Genomic DNA, 21,068 nt, shown 5'->3' with positions numbered 1-21,068 from the left:
GTTTACTTACGAGATAAACAAGTAAGATTTGTAAAGTTATTTTTCCGAAAGGGTCGGAATAAATACATTTTTTTCAGATTAGATTGCTGTTTTTACCCTAAACGTCGTCCAATAAATTTTTTTTGCAGCCTACTAATCTCTACAATTTCGAAGGAAAATATTCAGATGCTTCACCGTCCCCGAAGGGTCTCCACTCATCGAAGCGTGTACTGTAGCCAATGTAGTGAATTTTCAGTCTCTTGTTGGCTTTGTCAACCTCCGTGACTTCAACATCATACAATTTTGTATCTTTTCTCTGTGAAATGACCTTTTTAACAGGGGTGTATGCTGAGTATTCGTTGCAGAATCGCTTTGGTTCTCTTATCTCTCTCTTTGGTTTGTCCGCCATTTTGAAAATTTGCTGAGGAGGGCATCTGGATTAGCGGCCGCGCCAGGCTGGAACCGACAAAAACAAATGTCCATTGCAGTGGGGAAACAGTTTGATATGCTTTACCAGCATTCTCAAAGGCGTGTTTGAAAACAGGTAGCAATCATTAAGAATTTCTTGCTCTTTTTTGTCTTGCTTTTGTTTTTCCCGCAGATGTACCTGACCCACCTAAGGATTTCAAAGTCATCTCAGGGGGATCACGGTTAATTAATATCTCCTGGACAGCTGGTTTTAATGGAAACAGTGCCATCCAGAACTACACAGTGGAAATCCGTCAAGATGGGCGACGTTTTAGAGATGCTATATGTCAAGGAACACTCTTAGTCAATGCTTGTGTGATTTACGCCACAAGAGTTTCTATAAAAGAGCTGTTTCCTTGGACAACATATTACCTCAGGGCTTTTGCCAGGAACAGAATTGGCTCTAGTAACTACAGCTTCGTTGTAGGAGTTACCACCCATGAAGAAGGTGCTCTTTTTCTTTATTTTGATTTCCTTTTCATTTGAGATATTTTAATTTGTACATGTATCTTGGAGGCTCTCCTAACAGCGGTATCTCAAGAACTGATAAGTTGATTAAGTTAAGCGTTGAGCTCTTATATTTTTTCTTACACTTGTTTTGTATTATTTTCCTTGTTTGTTTGTTTGTTTGTTTGTTTTGCAGTTTTAAATATCTGTCTGATGATCACGTATGCGTGAATCTCAGAGTCACAGAAAAATTTATGTCGCATTGATTGGTTCAATCTTCAGATATACCGCGCTCTGCGAGCGCATCGAGCACTCTACCACAAGGGTAGACTATAACCAAGATTTATATTTAGACATGTTTCTATGTATTTTTTCGTAACTCACGGTAAGTAATGTGCTGTTGTTTGCTTACGTCGGCTATTATTCAAGTCATGTTTTTCTGCATCATGTATTGTACTATGATTTGATTGATTCATTGCTATTTACAGTAATTCTCGCGGAACAAAAACAGAAAAAAACAGGGTACAAATATCTCGCGGTATTCGTACTCAGAGAGCCTGTTAGACAGGTTTTCTCGCATCGCGCAAGCGACGAATTGGATTGAAGTTACAAAATCAAAAAACCGACAATTTTGATTATTTTTCTAACGACGAAGAGTCGGAATGGCTGGCGAATAGTGATCCAAGTCAGTATTGGAAAAATTGAACGAAGAAAAGCAGCGTCAATTCCGTTCCGCCTCGCATACTTCTGTCACGCACTCCCAGTAAATGAATAGCCGCGAAACTCGCCCGCACTGAAATAACAATTTTGAGCGTGTTTTGTACTAGTTGTTTATATGCGGCACAATTCGTTAAAATACTTAGCGATACTATATTAAGTTACCTGATTTATAGAAATATCACACAATTTTATGCCTGTTTTGAAAAACAAATCTTGCTGCCATAGTTTTGAATCACCAATTCCAGTCTATCTGTAACTCTCCTAAAGAAGATCAAAAAGATCGAGTTCCTTAAGAATAATTCAACACCTGTACAACATTTTTTGGGGCTACAATTGTTACGCTTTTTCCACGTTGGAATATTAAAGGAAACACAATTTGATTGCAGTGCCAAGCGAGGCTCCGTCTTTTGTTGTGACTGTTCTCAATTCAACTGCTGTAAATGTTTCCTGGCAGGTAATTACCAGATATTATATGTAATCTCATACGAATTTTTCTATGCCAAGAAGACTGATAACTCTTACTGATTCCCTCTTGACGTTTTTTTATTAAGAAGGAGTGAGTTTCAAACCTGAGTTACCAGTTCACATAACTGTTTTCTTAAGGAGAACATTAAACATGATCTGTTAAATTCTGTATGTTCTCTTTGATTGCTTTGTAAGCTGCATTTAAAGTACATGCACATTGTAAAAAAAATTGTGTTCCAGTGTTTCACGCGCGTCAAACAAACAAACAAGGGGAATCTTTAAACGACGGCACGTGGACGAAAATGCATGTGATAGACAAAAACTTTGAATTTACAATTCTTCGTTTGTTGTCCGACTTCGTCTCGGTCCGTAAAAACGTAAAAAAAGGAAAAGAAAGAACTCGGCCAATATTCAGCCATCTTGACATCACGCTTAGTCAATAACGCATATGTACTGTCCGCTAAACTCAAAAGTTCGTTTGAGTTTAAATTTTCCCCAATTATTTTTAAACCATAATTGAATAAACATCTTACTAACCTCCTTTTCTCGGTCCGAACTGTAAGTCACGCAATCTCAAATTATGGCCGCGTGTGCCATAAATCCAAGCAGAAAAAACTTGTTCAGTAGTAACTTAGAATTCGAACTCAGTCAAAGTTATAGATCACAAAAGATGCAGTGGAACTAGGAAGAACATCGTCGATACTCGCCTGTAGCTTGCGTGTCACGTTTTTGTTCTCATCACATTTTTGTGTCATCTGAGATCTACTGTAGACCAGTTAAAGAAACCCAGAATGTGTTTGTTGATACAACTATGATTTAAAATAAAAGTTAAATATTTTAAGTACATGCAGTGGTTATGAAAGTAAATTTCCTGTAGTATATTTACACGTAACACGCAAAAACTAGTTGTAGTCATCAACTTAAAGTTCTGTTAATTTTACAACCAAGGTGCTGAGGAAGGAAAAAGCTAGAGGTGCAATTTTTGGCTATTATGTTTTGTACCGGGTGAAAAGAACTCTTCCTTGGATTAATAAAACTGTTGATGGAGCCGAAACCACATCACTTTTGGTGGGACCACTGAGTGAACACACTACATACGAGTTTTCCATGCAGGTGTTTAACGGTAATGGTGTTAGTAATTTAAGTGCTTTGGTGGAGAAGACTACCGATCAGCAAAGTGAGTGTTACCTTATGTTATTATTATCATTGTCATTTTTTTATCAGTCCATTTAGTTATTTTTTCACGATGACTATTAATTTTTTACAATCTCAGACAATCTACATAAGCTGTACAACAGGTGGACTGCTCGCAGCCTTCTGTTTCTTTAACTGACATTTTTCTTTCACGGTTGCAATGACAATAACATTTGATGCATAGCCATTCCATTATATTGATACAGATGTAATGTGAAATTTTAAAAGATTACCAGCCGTTCTCTTCTCACTTTGCTGTTCTTAAAAAGTAGACGCCTGCAACAATTTCTCTTGGTTTCAGAGCCGAGTGGGCCACCACAACAAGTCACACTAAGTGGGTTAACATCAAAAAGTATCAGAATAACCTGGGACCCAGTCCCTCCTGCTGATCGTAATGGAATCATCCAAGGATATAAACTGAGTTATCAAGCCTTACCAAATGGTGACATCGTTACCAAATTCTTCAATATCAGCATTAAGCAACAGGATGAAGGAGCGAAAAAGACTTTAAACAATTTGAACGAGTTTACAAACTACAGCATAGGTGTGTTAGCATTCACTTTGTACGGGGATGGACCACCAAGTGTTGCCCAGCTTGTGCAAACACTGCAGGACAGTAAGTTTAACTAATGTTTCCTCTATTGCGTTGCTCTGGGGAAAATGTAAGACAACATCATAAACTCGTAGAAGTCACAACTGTGTAGCTGTTTTTGACTCCCTAATGATACTCTGATGAAAAAATAAAATCTACACTGTTAATATTAGTATTTCCCAGCTGTAGGTGATGCTCTCATTACGTAGTCAAAAATAAAATTCTCGAGTCCCCCTTTGAGTAGTTCCACCTAAACCTCTACGTTTTCTCAGTGTACAGTACAGTAGTTGTTTAGTGGAATATCGCTATGCACATAATATTTCAGGACCACGACACACTGTGGCCTACCTCACGTAATCATTACGAATTAACAACTTAACAAATTTTAAATAGTCAGGCATAAACTCCTATCGGAGCACTTCGGCGTTTCCTTCACTGCAACCCATTTGTTGCAGTTTCTAATAACTTTTGAGATATCTTAAGAAATATTTCGTGAACTTTTCTTTCAGAGCCTACCGCTCCCCCTTCGAATGTGAGAGGAAATAACATTAGCTCAACCAGCATCTTAGTAGAGTGGGATGAAGTTCCAGCTTTTGATCAGAATGGTATCATCACGAGTTACAACATAACTTATCACTCACTGACAGAGAATCACAGGAACAGTACAACAGTGGATTTTCCAGGACGTCAATTGACTCTGATTGGTCTAAAAGAGTTTGTTAAATACAACATCACTGTGTCTGCTTCTACGAAGATAGGACCTGGACCAGCTAGTTATCCTATAATTGTCATTACTGACGAGGATAGTAAGTAATTTTCCTTTTGGCGTGATGTAAATAGAGCATCCTTAAGTATATATTTAGAGACGTTTACAATCGAACATTTTTTTTTTGTTCTTTTTTCCTATTCAGGCGTGCAATTTTTCCACTCGAGTTTTAAGTACCTTATAGTAAAGCAAATGTCCTGTTAAGAGTTATTTGCATATTCAAATACTCCCTGCATAAACAAGGCTTACTATACAGTTTGCTCTTATTGTTCTCTTCAGAACCCTCTGCTCCTCCTGCGAATGTGAAAGGGCGTAACACCAGCTCAACCAGCATCTTAGTCGAGTGGGGTAAAGTGCCATCAGCTTATCGGAATGGTATTATCACGAGTTACAACATTACTTATCACTCACTAACAGAGAATCCCAGTGACAGTACAACAGTTGATTTTCCAGGACGTCAGGTGACTCTGATGGGTCTTAAAAAGTTCGTCAACTACAGCATCACGGTGTTTGCATCCACGGTGGTAGGAAACGGACCAGCCAGTGATCCTATTTTTGTCAGTTCTGACGAAGATAGTACGTAATTATACCTTTAGTTTGACGTTCGTCTTTGCATTTCAATAATGTTTTTCATCATTTCAAAATCATGGGTGTTTTCTACCCATTGCCTACAAAGATACACACAGGTATGTATAGTCTATTTTGTTGGTTCTTTTAAATTAGACACGTCCATGTCCTAATATCTTCTAGTATAAATTGTTAGCTTCCTTTGTGGGGAACTAATCAATATCATCTTTCCTTAAAAGACAATTTGCTCATTTGTTAGAAAATCCAATGTTTAGTTAGCATTCTATGATGGAGCGTTTTATACTCACCAATGACTAAATGTCCAATTGTTATGTTATATTTTCTTTAAATAGGACCAAGTCGTGGACCAGAAAATGTTTCTTCTCGTGAAGTTAACTATACGACAAACAAAATCACTTGGATTGCATTACCTAAAGAGACGGCAAATGGCTTCATTGAACTTTACGAAGTCCATCTCGAATTAAAGGAGAGCTGTTTAAAGGTTGACTCCACGTTTCATGCAATGAATACAACCAAATCAAGTGTGTTACTGACTGGCCTCTGGATGTGTGCAAAGTATGACGTGTCCGTAAGAGGTTACACAGTGGCGGGGCCTGGACCCTTTAGCAAAGCTATAGTTGTTCAAACAAAAGGTAAAGGCTGATAGTTTCCAGAGAAACTGCTTGGGACTGCGTCGGTGGGGGTAACGAAATAATTTGAATATATCAACAAAGTTGAAATGGTAAATTGGCCTCCGTTACTATAATCGTAATGGTGGCCAATTTACCATTTCAACTTTGTTGATATATTCAAACAAAAGGTAGGTTGGAAGGTGAAACTGATGGTCAGCTGCATCGGCTTTATACAGATTTATCATCGGTATCATCGTGTTATACTTGTTTGCCTCCCGTAACTCGTCCCTAACCTAAACCCTACCAATCACGGCATAGTGTCCACCATTTTCACTGCCTGCATAGAGCAAGCTTAGTTAGCCATTGAGTTTTCATTTTTTTATCAGTGGGTGTGAGTTCGGTCCTTACTTTTTCTTGTACAGGTTTGAAATTATCCAAACTGTGGTCAGAAGAAACACCCTCTTCACCAACCTTCTCCCAGACCTCAAGTGGAGAAGGCATAACAGCAAAAATAACATTACCACGCTTTCCAGGAAATGCAAAGTATGAGCTTTATGTTACTTGTTTTAAGTGAAGGCTTTGCCATTTTTTTAGGCTGTTTTTTGCTATATAAACGAAAATACTGTTTCACAGGTTCTTTCAAGTCATCGTTATTAGATACAGCTTGGACTATACTGGTGTGGTGAACTCGCCTGATAGTTTTACGCCAAAGGATTTGATGACATATGAGGAGGCCCACAAATCTTCGGTTCCTGCAGCGTATGTCACTTTCCAGTTTAGAGGACACGACTCTGATGCCTTCCGAAAATTTACTGTCGGAGATGGTGCACATTCAAACAGTAAAACGAGAAAAAGGAGAAGTAATGATGGGGAGGACTTTCTCAACAAACCTCTCCAGCCAAATACCATATACAGGGTGTTTCTCAGAGCTTTTATCGATAAGGTACAGTGACAAACGTCTTCTTTTCATAATGTAAACTTTCATGACTAGTATGACACTGGACCATCGCTGAGCAAATTAAGTGCCCTCAAAATTTTCTGTAATACATTGAAAAAGATGCAGCTTAAGGCAAGAGAATGCAAAGGCTAGTCCCTTAGGCTCCGGGTCTTTTTATCAAGAAAATCAATGACATTCAGTGAGACGTTCACTGTTCTGATCGTCTTTTTTTTCGGCCAATCAGTGATTCAATCTGTGGGCCAAGTATGTATTTTTCGTTGAATCTTGCCTACTTCGGCTTTGATTGCATTTGCAAATTAAACAAGTAAAGATACCTCGTGTACAGAAAAAAATTATGTATGTATCTTAGAATTTTACGGATGAATACCTCCTTTTTGCAGACGGTGTACCTTTCGAGTAACTTTGTAACGATTGAAACCAAAGGTAATATTCACGAAATTTTTTTGTAACTAAAACTATAGATTTCCAATCAATTAGAATACTAGCTCCTTTTTTCCCTAGAAACACCTTGTTTGTTCGTCTAACTATGGTCCTGCTTCGCTGAAAGTTTCACTCATGCTAACTCATTGACACCGCCTCTTATTAGGCAAGCTCTACAAAAGGTAGATCCCGAGTTTTCCTTTTTCTATCAGAAAAATTTCCTCTCTTATGGCTTTCTATGGTACTGCTAACTTGGTAAACTTCTACCAGGTAAGCCCAACGTCAAAGGCCTAGCTGAAAGAACCATTTTTCAAGTCGGCGATGTGGTAGTATTAACATGTGAGGCTATTGGAGATCCTAAACCCTCTGTTACATGGAGTAAAGATGGAAATACCAATATACCTCGGGCTCAATTCAGGAACGATGGCCACATTCTTGTTATTCAAGAGGTCGCACCTCGTGACGGAGGCATTTATGAATGCAGAGCGTCAAACATTTTTGGGCAACGCCGTACAGCTACAGCAGTGATCATCGCTGGTAAGTATCATCCACTGTGTATGGCCGGCCACAAAGTGAAATTGTTCCTTTATGCGAGCAGTAGCTAAAATCTAGTGATGCCAGATTTCACGAGTGAAAAATTTGAACCCAAGAACTCGGTCACCCTTCGAATTTTGGATAAAAAAAACTGTGCAAATCAACTTTCAGAAAATGGTATAGGTTATATATTGCAGTCATGCATTAAATCATACATCGGTGCACACCGCCAGTGTTAGAGATACGAACATCGTCTTTTGAACCTTTGAAATTCATTGGATGTATTAAAGATGTTGAATCTTATCTTTTTTCCTCTTTTTAAACTCAGTGCCGCCCAGCATCAGGAAAGACGTTTCCCCACCATCAGTTATTTGCGCAAAAGACACTCCCTGTACTTTGCTATGCCATGCAACTAGTGCCATTCCATTTAACTACTCTTGGACAAGAAATGACCATGCTCTCAACGGCCGTAACATTAAAGTCGTAAACAACACTCTTATTGTTACTCCCCTTGATGATCAAGATTTTGGAGATTATGTGTGTCACGCCACAAACTTATTTGGATCTACGACTTACAAAATAACTTTATCGGAAAGCCTGGAGGACGAACATAGTAAGTGTTGTCAACGTTTAACTCTCTGAACGTCAATTTCATCCTCTGATCTTCTTTTTTTTGTCGGCACATAGTATTTACGGATACTTGTGCATCATAAAATACGTTTGAAAAATCAAAACAAAACGAAACAGTCAAGAAGCAGATTACAATAAATGCGAAAAGAACAAGGACGCACGACAAAATACAAATTCGAAAAAACGAACAAGCAAACAAAAATTTGGGTTGTCAAATCAAAACTGATACCCCCATTCACATGGGACATCTTTCGTTGAACTGGGTTTGACTTAACGAAAATAAAAAAAAATTAAATAAATAAAATAAAATAAAAAAGAATTTAAAAAAATTAATCTTCCATAGGTTTCAAGTTGTGACCAACGTTTATTTTCGATGTGCTTAATTTGAAGTCGATAAACATCCGTTTAGGCAGCCTCAATGAAGAAAAAAAACGTATCCAACTGTGTTTAACAAAACAGCTTTAAAACATGTCTAAGCTTTGGTATGAATGGGCTATAATTTAGAATAGAGTGGCACTGGAATCAGCTAAAGCCAACTTCTATCAGAGGAACGTCATGCCCCTAGCCGCTTAAGAATTGACCTATTTTACCTAACTTGGAATTCGTTTTGACTAACTCAAAAGAAGGGGCTGTCGAGGGGGCTATTTCGAGGGATTTGTCTCTATGCGGTTTCCCTCTACTTATCTATATGTTTTTCTCTACCTTTTGGCCAGATGTTCAGAGCATCTTTCAGGCTGGCCACATTGCATGGTCATGCATCGTTTTCGTGTTGCTAGTTTTGATTGGTCTATTGATACGGTGGCTTAGGAGAGCTCGGGCGATCAACAGAACAGCGACTGCTGAGAAAGGCATTATTGTAGATGCTGTCCAGTCTGCCTTGCCACTGGAACAGCATATGTCAGAGCCAGCTTCATATATGGAACTACACCCCAGACCTTCGGATGGGCAAACACGAGTACCCTCTGAATATCAGTCCTTACGAGGGGGCCACGTGAACGCTGGGTATTACAACGTTGTTCCCGAAGAAGCAAATAAAAAGGGACCATCTGAAGAAATTTATGAAGAAATAGAGCTTTATGATTGTTAATTTCTAGTTTTTTTTTTATGAGTTCAGTGTTTCACAGTCGCAAGGAATCAAAATAAATGATTCCAACGATACTGAAGCTTACACGTCAGAAAGGAGCGTACTTATGTGCATTGCCTATACAGTGGATGAGTGCAGATTACACTGAATCTGTTTGAAAGGTGAATTGTGTAGTGCTTTCATTCTGTTGACCCTCAACTAAGATCTCACCAGCAGAAAACGCATGCTATCAAAAGCGAAGGACATGTAAATGTTAATGTATCAGTAGGCTGTTACCATTTTCAAAGCCACGATGTCATGTATTGGGAGCAAAGAGACATTATATCTTATTTGCTTTTTGTAACAAGGGGAGGGCCAGTCTTTGCGTTCAGTGAAATGTTTGTCTTTGGTAAGGTTGGCAAACAAATTAAGTGTTAAGTAGGATCCATTGCTCATCGACTTGTAACACGGTGGCTTTGATTTATTTTAAACTTTGTCAAAAACCATTTTAGTCATCAGTATTTTCAAAGGCATCCACGTTAGGCAAGTATTTTTACGCTATTCTAAGGAGGCCTAAACAATGAGACAGTCGTGAAATCACCTGCTGAATTGTACAGATGTTTCTTCGAACTGTGTGTTTCAATGCGGTTTCGCGACAGAACAACGATTTCAGTCGAATTTAGTTGTTTTTGGACCCGTTTCACTGAATAAATGTCGGTTTTAAAAACTAATCAGACTCAAAAGTGAATTGAAATGGGATAAAACACGGTCTGTAACTAACAACTTGGACCTCGAACTCGGTTAAAGACTGGTCATTTATCGCCTGGGGAGTGCTTGCGACAGCAGAGTACTTACGAGATCCTCCTTTAAAGTATACAGTTTCCCCACTCCTCCCCTCCCTTCCTACAGTCGACTCTAACTCCAAATCAAACATGGCGTTCGGATAAACGATCACGAGCTTATAACGTTAACTCGTAACTTCAGACTAAGACCCTTCAAAAGACCCCTGCCTTTTTTCATACCGTGACCAATCGGTTCCAGCGTCACTACGCGAGTTAAATTTAACGTTCAATTCTGCTTTTTCACGTAAAGAAAAAATAACAACGCACTTTTCCCGTACACAAAAAGAACCCGGAAATATAATCCTTCAACGGCTCCTTTTGAAAAACACGAAAAATCACCGACTGAATTTTAGGAAAAGCAAACCTCAGGTTCCCTGGTTGGTAATAGGTTTCGCTTTACCTACATTGATGAAATAAAAATAAAAGGCCATTTAGTCTTAGTACGATAAAAACTTATTGAATGAATTCTCTGACTGTAAAAGGATGATACAGATTAGCAGTTCAAATATTACGTCAGCACTTCTCGAGAATTAAAACAAGTAGCAGCTACCCATTGCGTTAGTTGACCTCATGGCTTACCCGGCCCCGTTAGACATCTTTGGAATAATCTTGTTAAGCAGTGCAAGTTTAGCTTTCTTTAAATTTTGAAGTTCCCTCCATACTTAACTCAGATGCCAAGAGAACCAACTCGACGACGCAACGTACGTCACTTTGTCAACGCAGCTGCCAAAATTCCTGAAATTTGGCGGGAAATGTTGAAAATCCGCATTCAGGATGCTCAGGAACACTCAGCTCAGTTTTACAGTACATATATGTAGTTTTAAAATTAATTGATTCATCACTTCGACGGGCTTAATACAAACCAACATAATGACCAGCTCCCAGTTGGCTTGTTAGCTCAGTTGGTAGAGCACTGCACCGGTATCGCAAATGCGATGGGTTCAAATCCCATACGGGTGACATCTCAAGCCTCACTCTCGGCGAAGATCTGGGAACTAGCTAACTTTTCAAAATGGCGGATCAGAGACCGCAGAATTTCTTTACTCGATCATTAGAGCTACTTTGGACTTTGATGTCTTAAACTGTAGTTTTTCAAATTTTTTGCACTTATTAATGTTAAAACGGGCTCAGAAGCTGTACTTAGCATGAGGATTGCGTTCAGTCGACATGTGCAACCTTGTCTGCTCTCGCTCCTTCGACGGTGCAGAATCATTACGTTGGCGAGATCGAAATACATTCACAATCGGTCCTACAACAAGAGAAAATCCTTGTATGACGTGCTAGATGTGCCCCATACTGCAACACAAGATGAGATCAAAGCTGCTTATTACGATTTGTCCTTAAAATATCATCCAGACGTGAACAAGAGCGAGAAAGCAGAGCACAAGTTCCAAGGTTTGTAGTACATGCTTTCCATTTATTCTCTGCACTAATGGGTGATGTTATCTCCTCTTTCTTCTTGTTTGTCGCCTTAGACTGTACGCTTTGCGCGTAAGATCTGAATTAATTTCATCAAAGTAGGCTTATTCTAGCAGAAACCATGTGCAGTTTGTAATCTAAAAGTTGTATCCAAGTATAAAACCTTCATTTAGATTAGGGGTTATTTACTTAAGGGCTGATCAGGAAGCTTAAATCTGAAAGTTAATTTTCTACCTGTTGACAAAATAATGCAGGCATTTCTTCCTTTTCTATCAGCCGTCCTCGCTAACCTTATTTGTGTTTAAAATAGTTGAACCAAGGAACTGTTACATGTGTACATGCAAAAAGTCCAATCATCCTATTAATGGTGATATTTGGTCAAAAGGCTTTGTACGTAATTTTTAATCAGAAACAGCCTTTTTCTTACATTGTATCGTAGGGTTCTGAGTTTGTGAAATTATTGCACTCTTCTATCCTTCATTACATGTAAGCATAAATTTACTACTGGCAGTTTCGTTACCATTTCAGAAATCACAAATGCATATAATGTTTTACGTAACTTAACGTCAAGGAGAGATTATGACAAGGAAATTGGAACATACTTCACTATGAGAGGTACAAGGAAGAAGGAAAGTGGAGAGAAGGTTCTACGGCTGACTGATGAAATGTTGGAAATAGACATGCAAGGAATTAAACAGGTGCTGTCTGCGTGACTTTATAATCAGCCTACAGGTACCCATTTCTTAGGCTGTATGTACACAGAGCATGATGTAATTCAATGACAACTGACATAAAAGCTTCTATTTTTTGAAGATGGTGTGTGTTTGCTCCTACATGCATTCTTGCAATCAGATGTGATTAAGGGTTTTCAACACTACAATTTATCTCTGTTTTCAAACCATGAAAGCATGTTCTTGCACTTTGTGAATACTTGCGATGTTCTTGTTCATGTTCTTTGTGAATACTTGGGATGTTAATTTCTTGTTCATGAAAATGTATATTGATATTAGTGCAATATAAGTTAATATTTGTAATGTACACATGCATTTGCAGTTCTCTAACAACTAAAATGCTTCAATTTATATTTAGATGCATTTATATCAACAACAGTGCACAAATTCAGCAACTGACATCCTCTAATCATTTATGAGTATTTCTGTTATGACACAGCTTCTATGATTATAGTGATTACAATACCTTTTTGTTGGAGAAGGGGTGCTGAAGACAATAACAATTATGTACTATTTTCTATATATTTTTCTGCTATCCTCTATCTTAAAAGATGCAACAAGTTGTTTAATTCTTTCCATAACTATACATATATAATATAAATTTACCCTCATCTATTAATTGGATAATCTATTGGGATTTTTAGGATGTGTTACATAATGGAGTTTAGAAAAAAATTGTTCACTATATGATTTTGCATTTTCATCACTAGAAGATAAAGGTTGATGAGATATTTTTTTTCATAACAGAGTCAAGTGTTTCTCAGCACAATTGCAACTTTGAGCACAATAACCTGCACACCAGTGAGACTGATGAATGTGTCAGTATCGGATGGTGGACTCCAGTCACATGACATGAGAGTGTTACAGCTGTTGCGGCAAATCTGCAGTGGGACACTTGCAGCTAATACAGGACTGTCTATGGTAACTAATGTCCCTGCTGAGCTGCTTGGAGGAAATTTCTCAGCAGAGGCTGGACGACTGGGGTATGTTAACAGTGTATGAGATAAAAAAATAGTCAGAGTTTTCCCCCTACTGTAAGAAAAATGCACTCATTTGTGTTTTGTCTTTCATTCTTATTTTTGGCAGCAAGATGAACCACATTCATTTTTTAACCCCACTACTCTAACACTGCAATTTGGATCTTTTTTTAAATTCACCAGAAAATGATTTTTATTGGCATTAAAATAGTATGCACCCTTGTTGGGTATGTCAGTAAACATTAGATGCATTCAACTGCTTGTAATGGAACTTCTTCAATTTTAAATGAACAATCTTTTGTGAAATATCTTTGTCATACTTGTGATCCATGCATAAATATTTCAGTCACCTTCTTACCAATTTCAGTGTGAACTCTCATTAAGAAGGCAAATCATTCCAAATTGGAATATATCTTCTTTAATTTCTTTAAGGTTTGCATTTGAAGAGAGGGTCAATTTTTTATGTTTTTTATGCTTTTATGTTTTTTTTTGTAGGCAGGTGCTTGATTCTCAAAGTTTCAGTTTGATTGCAAAACTAAGGCATATTTCAAAAATAAAATCATATGTGAATTATAATAACTTTTTAATTCCCTTTTTTTTCAGTCACTTAAACCTGTTGGTTACATCAGCCATTCCATGCTGCCCATTTTTACCAGTTCCTGAATACTCAAAATTTAACAGACTTCACATTAAAGGTTCAACCCACTCCTACAAGGCCATTATTAATGCCGACTATATCCAAAATGTGAGTAGATGCATGCCAATGTCTTTCCTATCTATGTGCAATCTACTACTTCTATAACCCTCTACACCCTAACATCAGTATGCATATTCTCCATACTGTTCTTTATACATTTCCTAAGGTGCTGACAAGGAGAATTTGTTTAATAAACAAGAACTTCATCAGTTGGCGATCATTTCTTTTATTCTTGTGATCTTATATTATTTCACTTAATTTTATTACTGATTTTATCTTTTCAGATTATGAAGCCGTTGATTGGCAAGTTTGGATTTGACTTTAACTTTGACATTCGTAAAAGGTTCTTAGATGCCCTTATTTTGTAGAAAGTTCTACTCCATAAGATTCATTCTACACTGCAACTGAAAAACATGTATGAGATCTGGAAAATGATTTTGGCAGCTTCTGCATTTGGCTTCGTAGCTGTTTCTTCCTTAACTTTAGAGCCCACATCTGGCATTATGTGTGGTGCATTCTTAATTTGTTTTGACTTTATGGTGGATTTTTTTTTTTCTTATTTTGTCCACAATGTACATACAAATGCACATGAAAGGGTTTTACAGAACATAACATGATAACTCAAGTACATACCTCTAGGTTACTACAAATGCCTGATTTTTTTTTCAAAGGAGATCAGTTTCAAATACATTTACACTGACCAGAGACATGCAAGTGTAGTTTTTTCAAAGCCTTGCAAAATATATGCATTTAAATCGATCTAAACATGCAGTCATCATTTTCTCAAACTCAGACTACCTGCTGCAGATTAATGTAACTATCTTGGCAATTGCAAAATAATTCTACAGTCAGTGATAAAGAATTTATTACATCCTTTATGGCCAATAAGGTGTATGTTAAGTAGTAGCAGTCCTAGTATGTCATGGCCTTAAAGTGCACAATCATGTATATTGATATTAAATTCTGGTGTTTTTCCTCATAGGAGTTATCATCCCTACTGGGAGGGTAAAATATGTGTAGAAAGTCTCCCAGTTCATTGTCTGACTCCTGTTGTAATGAAAGAAAGTGGAACTATAAGCAAAATAACAGGTTGGGCATTTGTCGCTGGAGCAAAGCCTGTCAGGGTAAGTTCAACTTGGCACATGTATTGCACAGATCATAACTCAACTAACTCTGGATCTTACACTTACCGTTACTTCTAAATTTAATTCACTTCTGGTCAGTAGTATAAAGGGGCACTATGGTACACAGCCAATCAGAGAGAAGGATTATGTACCTCGTGGTAAAACTGAGCCAATCTTATGACTGCATGGACATCTAAGATGGCGATGTAACATTATCGCGCGCGTCACGCCCATATGGAACATAATTCTCTTTTCTAAATTGGTGTTTACTATTGTCCTAAAGTACCCTAGTCAGTGCAAAGCAATTTTATAAGCTTTACGTTATAGTATGTGGAGGCACGGTGGCCTCATGGTTGGTGCGCTCGACTCCGGATCGAGCCCCGGCCGGGACATTGTGTTGTGTTCTTAGGCAAGACACTTTACTCTCACAGTGCCTCACTTCACCCAGGTGTATAAATGGGTACCGGCAATTTAATGCTGGGAGTAACCCTGCGATCGACTGGCATCCCATCCAGGGGGGAGTAGAAATACTCCTAGTCGCTTCATGCTACAGAAACCGGAGTTGAGCACCGGCCTAATGGGAAATAGGCTTGTAAACAGACTTTACCTTACGTTATAGTATAGTTAAGCGAGATAAGGTGGAACTAGGACATAAGAAAAAGTACAGATTTGAAGAAAGATGTCTATTTTTGTAGTTATATTGAAAAAAGAGTCAGTCAAACTATGACAATCTTTTTTCACAACGCTTTTGAGAGCTTGATAAACTCATAAGGTCAGTGTGTCTCCATACTTCCCTGTTTGTGTATCAATTGTTAATTTTCAACTATCAAAATTGTTTCAGATTGCTCAGATTATGGTAAAACAGGCACATCAGATGCTGAAGACTCACTTCCCACAAGTCCCACTAGACATTGATAGCCGACGAGAAAGAGACTGCAGAAGTCAAGGGACCGGGCAGGGGCTGATGTAAGTTAAGACTATTTTAAGATTGCTTGAATTAGGAAATGAATGGACCCACATGTTTTTCTACATCAGATTTGTTGTCACAAAAACTTGTTTTTCAATGAAATAAAAGGCAAATCTCACAGCGTTGGAAGTTCTTGCAGAGCTGAAAATTTGCCCAGTGCTAAACCACTGTAATTGTCGTACTCTCTAATGACGGAGAAAAGTTTTTTTTTTAAGTTTTCAGCGTTCACTTTTTGCGTAAGATAAAAAATTAACAGGTGTCAGTGTCACTATGTAAAAAAAAAATTGTTCCCTGTTTGTTACTTGCTAAACGAAGACATTATCATTCTTTTTTTTTTATCTCAGGCTTATTGCAAAAATGTCTTCTGGCGTTTTGCTGTCAGGGACTGCTATATGGGAAAAAGGTTTGTAACATGTACTTCTTTGGTATTAAAAGTGTGATAAGAAGCTTCATTATACGACTCGGGCAGTCAGGGCCAATAACTAAAATCAACCAATCAAAATGCTCTTTTGCCGGTCAATATTCTCTCAGTATTGGACCGGGCACTGTGCCGAATGGTCCCGAATGATACCGCACTTGTGTCCCTTTGAACTTCAGTCGTATAATAAATCTCTTATTAAACAAGCTCACTCGGGACCGCACTGGAAGAATATCGGCCCTCGGTCTTTTTTGTACGGACCTCGCTGCGCTCGGTCCGTGCTGTCAAGAACTCAGGCCAATATTCTCACAGTACGGCCCTCGCGCTCGGTTGATAAGATATAATGTATAATAACAGAGGGTTTTCAACGACAATTCATTCAAGGTTGTCGCTAAACACCGGCTGCCGGCGAAACTCGCTGTATGAAAAAGCGGCGATCGCCGGCGGGATTTTTGGCCGATGATCGCTTGGTAAAGCTCAACGGGCACTTCTGAGGTTACACACTTACAGTTGTTCACCATCTTTGAGCCACCTCACTTGAAATTTTAGCCGGCAGCGCAATTTCTCAGCTACAACCCTGAAAAATAGAAATAAGGCTTTTTTTCACAGAAAATGAGAAATTTGGCATTCATAAAGATATGGATAGATGCAAGCAAATTGTAACGTGCTGATGCAAGAGTGTTATTAGTCGTATACTGTACCCCCTACTCTTTGCATGAAATATAATTTGATGTTTTTGGGAATGGTAGGCATGGCCCCAGCGGAAGTGGTTTCTAGAGCTGTCCAGATGTTGGTGAATAATGTAAACAGCGGTTCATGCATTGATAGGCTGTTACAGGAGCATGTAAGCTATTTTCATCTTATACAATGTTGGTATCCTGTGAACGTTATATCTAACAATTACTCGCCGAAGGCGAGGTGAATATCGTCGAAAAATCCCCGAGACGAAGTCGAGGGGATTGTTCGACAATATTCACCGAACCTGAGGCGAATAACTGTTTTAGTATAATTTCAGAGCTGAACAACAGAGAAATTTCTAAAATCATAACATTTTAGTAACATTTATTAACTTTTTATTTTAACATTTTATATAAACCGCGTGGAGCGGTTTATATAGCGTCATATAAGGAACCGCTCGACCAATCAGATTGCTGGAAACTCTTTGCTCAGCTCTGAAATTATACTAATTATGAATAGAAAACACAGATGCAATTTAGATGGAGCGTCAAGATGTTATAAAGATATATTTGGTATCTGACCAGCTAAAAAAATAAGGTTTATGTCGACGAAGAGGATTCTTATTTTTACTACTGAACATAAGAGTCTTAAAGAATTTGTCAAGAGTCACTGACCATAAATATAGACCGTTTTACTTCACCTCATATACTTGGAAACAGGAAGGGGATCATTACATTGTACATGAGGTTGACCAATCAAAAGCGTGTATGAAATTCTTCAAATATGGAGTCAAAGTTTTCCAAGACGTTTTTGTTGTTGTTGTTGTTGTTGTTTTTTCACGCAACTATGTTTCTGATGATGGTATGCTCCTATTCGCGAACAGAGTGTTCATGGTGAGTTTCTGTCTGTTTTCAGGCTATCTTACTGATGGCACTGGCAAGCGGAAAGTCGTCCATACGGATGCAGCGGCTCACCAATCGGGCTAAAGCTACAATGCTGGCTGTGGAGGCATTTACAGAGGTTTTTCTGCTTAGTGTTTTACACCTTGATCGCAATTACAACGGCCAGTCAGCTCTCAAAAGAAATACTCGAAATTGGCTTGAAGCGCGAGAAAACGCATATTACTATGTCATTGATTTGAATCTGATTAGTCGAGAAAGTGGTACGAGTGTTCTTGATCAAACACAGAATTTAGTAAGCCAAAGCCTATACACACCCGTAGTACGTTGGACACAAAGGCTGCGTTCACACTTGGTGCTTGAGCACGGTCCCGAGTAGGATTCTTGATGGCCACCTTTTTTCAAGTACCCAAGTCAGAATTCGGGCACCGTGCCGACCTTGTACTTGGGCACTGAACCGAGAACTGATATATCAGGTGCCCATTCTCTTAACGCAACACCATTTTGTGTGGTGCCCTGGCACTAATGCCCGGGCACCAAGTGTTAACTCAGCCTAAATGATATCATGTCGTGTACTTACTTGCCTGCCACAATGTTGAGACAAAGACATTAAAGCAAAGGCTGCTCCGATACATGAACATGCAACACCGATGCCTTTGATTCTTTTTATGACGAATTCAAAAAAACAACTGAACTGTTGTCTTCTTTTCTTTAGGTGAAGTTTAACATCAATTCCAAGACTCCGAAGACTGTCTTGGTTGAATGCGAGGGCCTAGGACTTATCAATGAGCACGTGTCGCCGGATGACAATTTGACATATGATTCAGATTACGAACTTGAATCAGATGACGAATATGAGTCATCCGAGGAGCAGGATTCAGATAATGAAAGAGTTCGTAGCGAGGAAATAGATGATGAACACGAAAGAATACAAAAGACGATCTGAATGAAAGCTAAAGCGGATTGTTATGTCGATCGTAAATGAGCATCGCAGCTGTAAGGCTATCCCAACTTCCCTAGCGATATTGCCCGAGAGCCGAAAGAGTTACAGTAAGGCATATCTTTTTTGTCATTCCGCTTGTAAGACATGTGACTGATGGCTCAGTCACCGAAATCATGTGAACGAACACAGAGGCAAGTTGGAAAATGGGAAAATGGGAAATGGGAAAATGGGTACTTTATGGATACTTCAAAAGAACGGATGACCCACAATTCTTCCATTCGCTTCGACGAAGTGCTGACGCTCAAAACGTCAACTTCAGAAACTTTTGACGGTGGCCAATGTGCATCATTATCCACTGAAAATTAAATTATCTTACAAAAACTCCCCCCCCTCCTCCCCACAGACGCATCACCACAATACCTTAGAAACGTACCCCTTTACGCTATCAAGACTGAATGCCGTGAGGTATTTTGTTAAAGGCCCATTTTCATCCGAGATCCTCCGCAGTCGTTTGTTTTTGTTTTGGAATCGCGCTATTGTTAAATGGCGAACTCTGATAGTCATTCACAAACACTATTAAAAAGAAAAACAAAGATTTGGTGAAGAACACAGTAAACAAATTTGCAGCTAAATATTTGAGACTGAAAAATCATAAATCGAGTCTGTGTATAAAACTTGTACAAAGCTTACTTGATGTTGAAGGAAATTGTTCGGCTTCAACACTAAATAAAATATAAACAAATAACCAATATTGGCCAAAACTGATTTACTTTACGCATTTCAATTATAGAATAATGACTTGTACAAATGAGATCGCTTACATACATATCTCAGGCTCTCAAGTAAAAATCAGTGAAATAATTATTCTCACCTCGAAACAATCTCCCCGGAGTCTCTAGTTCCATCGTAGGAACAATGCAATAACATTTCTGCAAAAGCACTGTCTGTAGTGTTACCGAAACCCAATGTTGTTTTCCTTGCCCTCCATAAATCATACACAGACTCTCGAAGTCGAATAACCTTTGCCGAGCTGGGCAGACCCGGCCTTCCTCTATACCGCTTCTTCGGCGGCATCAACTTTTAAAATGACGTTTTTCACCGTCATACATGTAAGAATTAAAAACTATTAACTGATATGGATACTACGATAGTTTGTTGTTCGCACATGATTCAAGATGGAACTTTGAAAGCCCTAATTAGTAAGATGGAAGAAGATATCAAAGCGATTCCGCAACTTCGAGCAAAATAGCGTATTTTTCATATATGAAAAATGATCTGGGCGCGCAAGGCATCTCGGTTGAAAATGGGCCTTTAAAGAATCTTGTTCGTTAATGAGTAGTTGTTTTCCTCAAAACAAACAAATTATCTTATAAACTGGTTAGTCAATTCAAGTTTACCAAATCGTAGTGGTGGTTCATCATTTCACAAGCACACTAAAGTTCGACATCAAGCTATTCAACTCCAGGTTTTGCTTTGTATAAAAGAAATTAGCGGTTTACTATAATTCACCCTTCTGTGGGAAATTAACGAATGTGCTATAGTTCGAGATTAACGCAAGTTAAAGGAAAACATCTCTGTACACTCAAGAAAATTGTAGATTTCGTGTAATAGCGAATTAGAAGATCTTTACGCTTGTGATATGTTGGAGAAGTTATCGGCAGGATTGTGGAAAACTAATGTATTACTTATATTTATCACAGACCACAAAAGCCAAAAATATATTCACTATATTTATACATATTTCTTCTTTTTAATAACAAAAGGTGCGTGAATATTATTAAAAAGAAGAAATGAGGACACGTGACAGACTTATTTCAATCCATTGTTTAGCGTGATCGTCCGGGCGAGAGTGGCGTAGACTCGATTATCTGTCGCTGGTCGGGAAGTAAGCTCGCCGTTCACCTGAAGAGAACGAAGACTGGACGTCGAAACCCCAGC

At 38.4% G+C, this 21,068-nt stretch overlaps 2 protein-coding genes across 7 annotated transcripts in view; both read left to right on the top strand.

The window, feature by feature from the left end:
• LOC111337982 (hemicentin-1) overlaps window positions 1-10,166 on the top strand; it is a 31,388-nt gene extending 21,222 nt beyond the window's left edge. For 3 of the 6 annotated variants that reach the window (XM_088738040.1, XM_088738042.1, XM_088738041.1), the window contains 13 exons: window positions 581-895; window positions 2,001-2,068; window positions 3,028-3,256; window positions 3,575-3,889; window positions 4,375-4,671; window positions 4,911-5,207; window positions 5,552-5,851; window positions 6,253-6,373; window positions 6,464-6,773; window positions 7,169-7,211; window positions 7,479-7,745; window positions 8,071-8,355; window positions 9,086-10,166. In XM_088738040.1, coding sequence (XP_088594166.1) covers window positions 581-895; window positions 2,001-2,068; window positions 3,028-3,256; window positions 3,575-3,889; window positions 4,375-4,671; window positions 4,911-5,207; window positions 5,552-5,851; window positions 6,253-6,373; window positions 6,464-6,773; window positions 7,169-7,211; window positions 7,479-7,745; window positions 8,071-8,355; window positions 9,086-9,459 — 3,221 coding nt within the window. In that variant the 3' untranslated portion in view covers window positions 9,460-10,166. Of the gene's footprint in view, window positions 1-580; window positions 896-2,000; window positions 2,069-3,027; window positions 3,257-3,574; window positions 3,890-4,374; window positions 4,672-4,910; window positions 5,208-5,551; window positions 5,852-6,252; window positions 6,374-6,463; window positions 6,774-7,168; window positions 7,212-7,420; window positions 7,746-8,070; window positions 8,356-9,085 lie in introns of those variants that run through there. The other 3 variants (XM_088738043.1, XM_088738044.1, XM_088738045.1) reach the window with 3 other exon arrangements.
• Window positions 10,167-11,271: 1,105 nt separating this feature from the next.
• On the top strand, window positions 11,272-20,521 carry LOC111337980 (RNA 3'-terminal phosphate cyclase). Its single transcript, XM_022944383.2, has 11 exons — window positions 11,272-11,672; window positions 12,225-12,394; window positions 13,175-13,410; window positions 14,008-14,149; window positions 14,386-14,444; window positions 15,084-15,225; window positions 16,067-16,191; window positions 16,537-16,595; window positions 17,360-17,454; window positions 18,204-18,308; window positions 18,903-20,521. The coding sequence occupies exons 1-11, from the start codon at window positions 11,423-11,425 to the stop codon at window positions 19,131-19,133; spliced, it is 1,614 nt and encodes a 537-aa protein (XP_022800118.2). The 5' UTR covers window positions 11,272-11,422; the 3' UTR covers window positions 19,134-20,521.
• Window positions 20,522-21,068: the final 547 nt, after the last annotated feature.

The sequence above is a fragment of the Stylophora pistillata genome, chromosome 11, assembly GCF_964205215.1.
Source record: "Stylophora pistillata chromosome 11, jaStyPist1.2, whole genome shotgun sequence".
Taxonomy (NCBI): domain Eukaryota; kingdom Metazoa; phylum Cnidaria; class Anthozoa; order Scleractinia; family Pocilloporidae; genus Stylophora; species Stylophora pistillata.
This window is presented reverse-complemented; position numbering and strand designations above follow the sequence as displayed.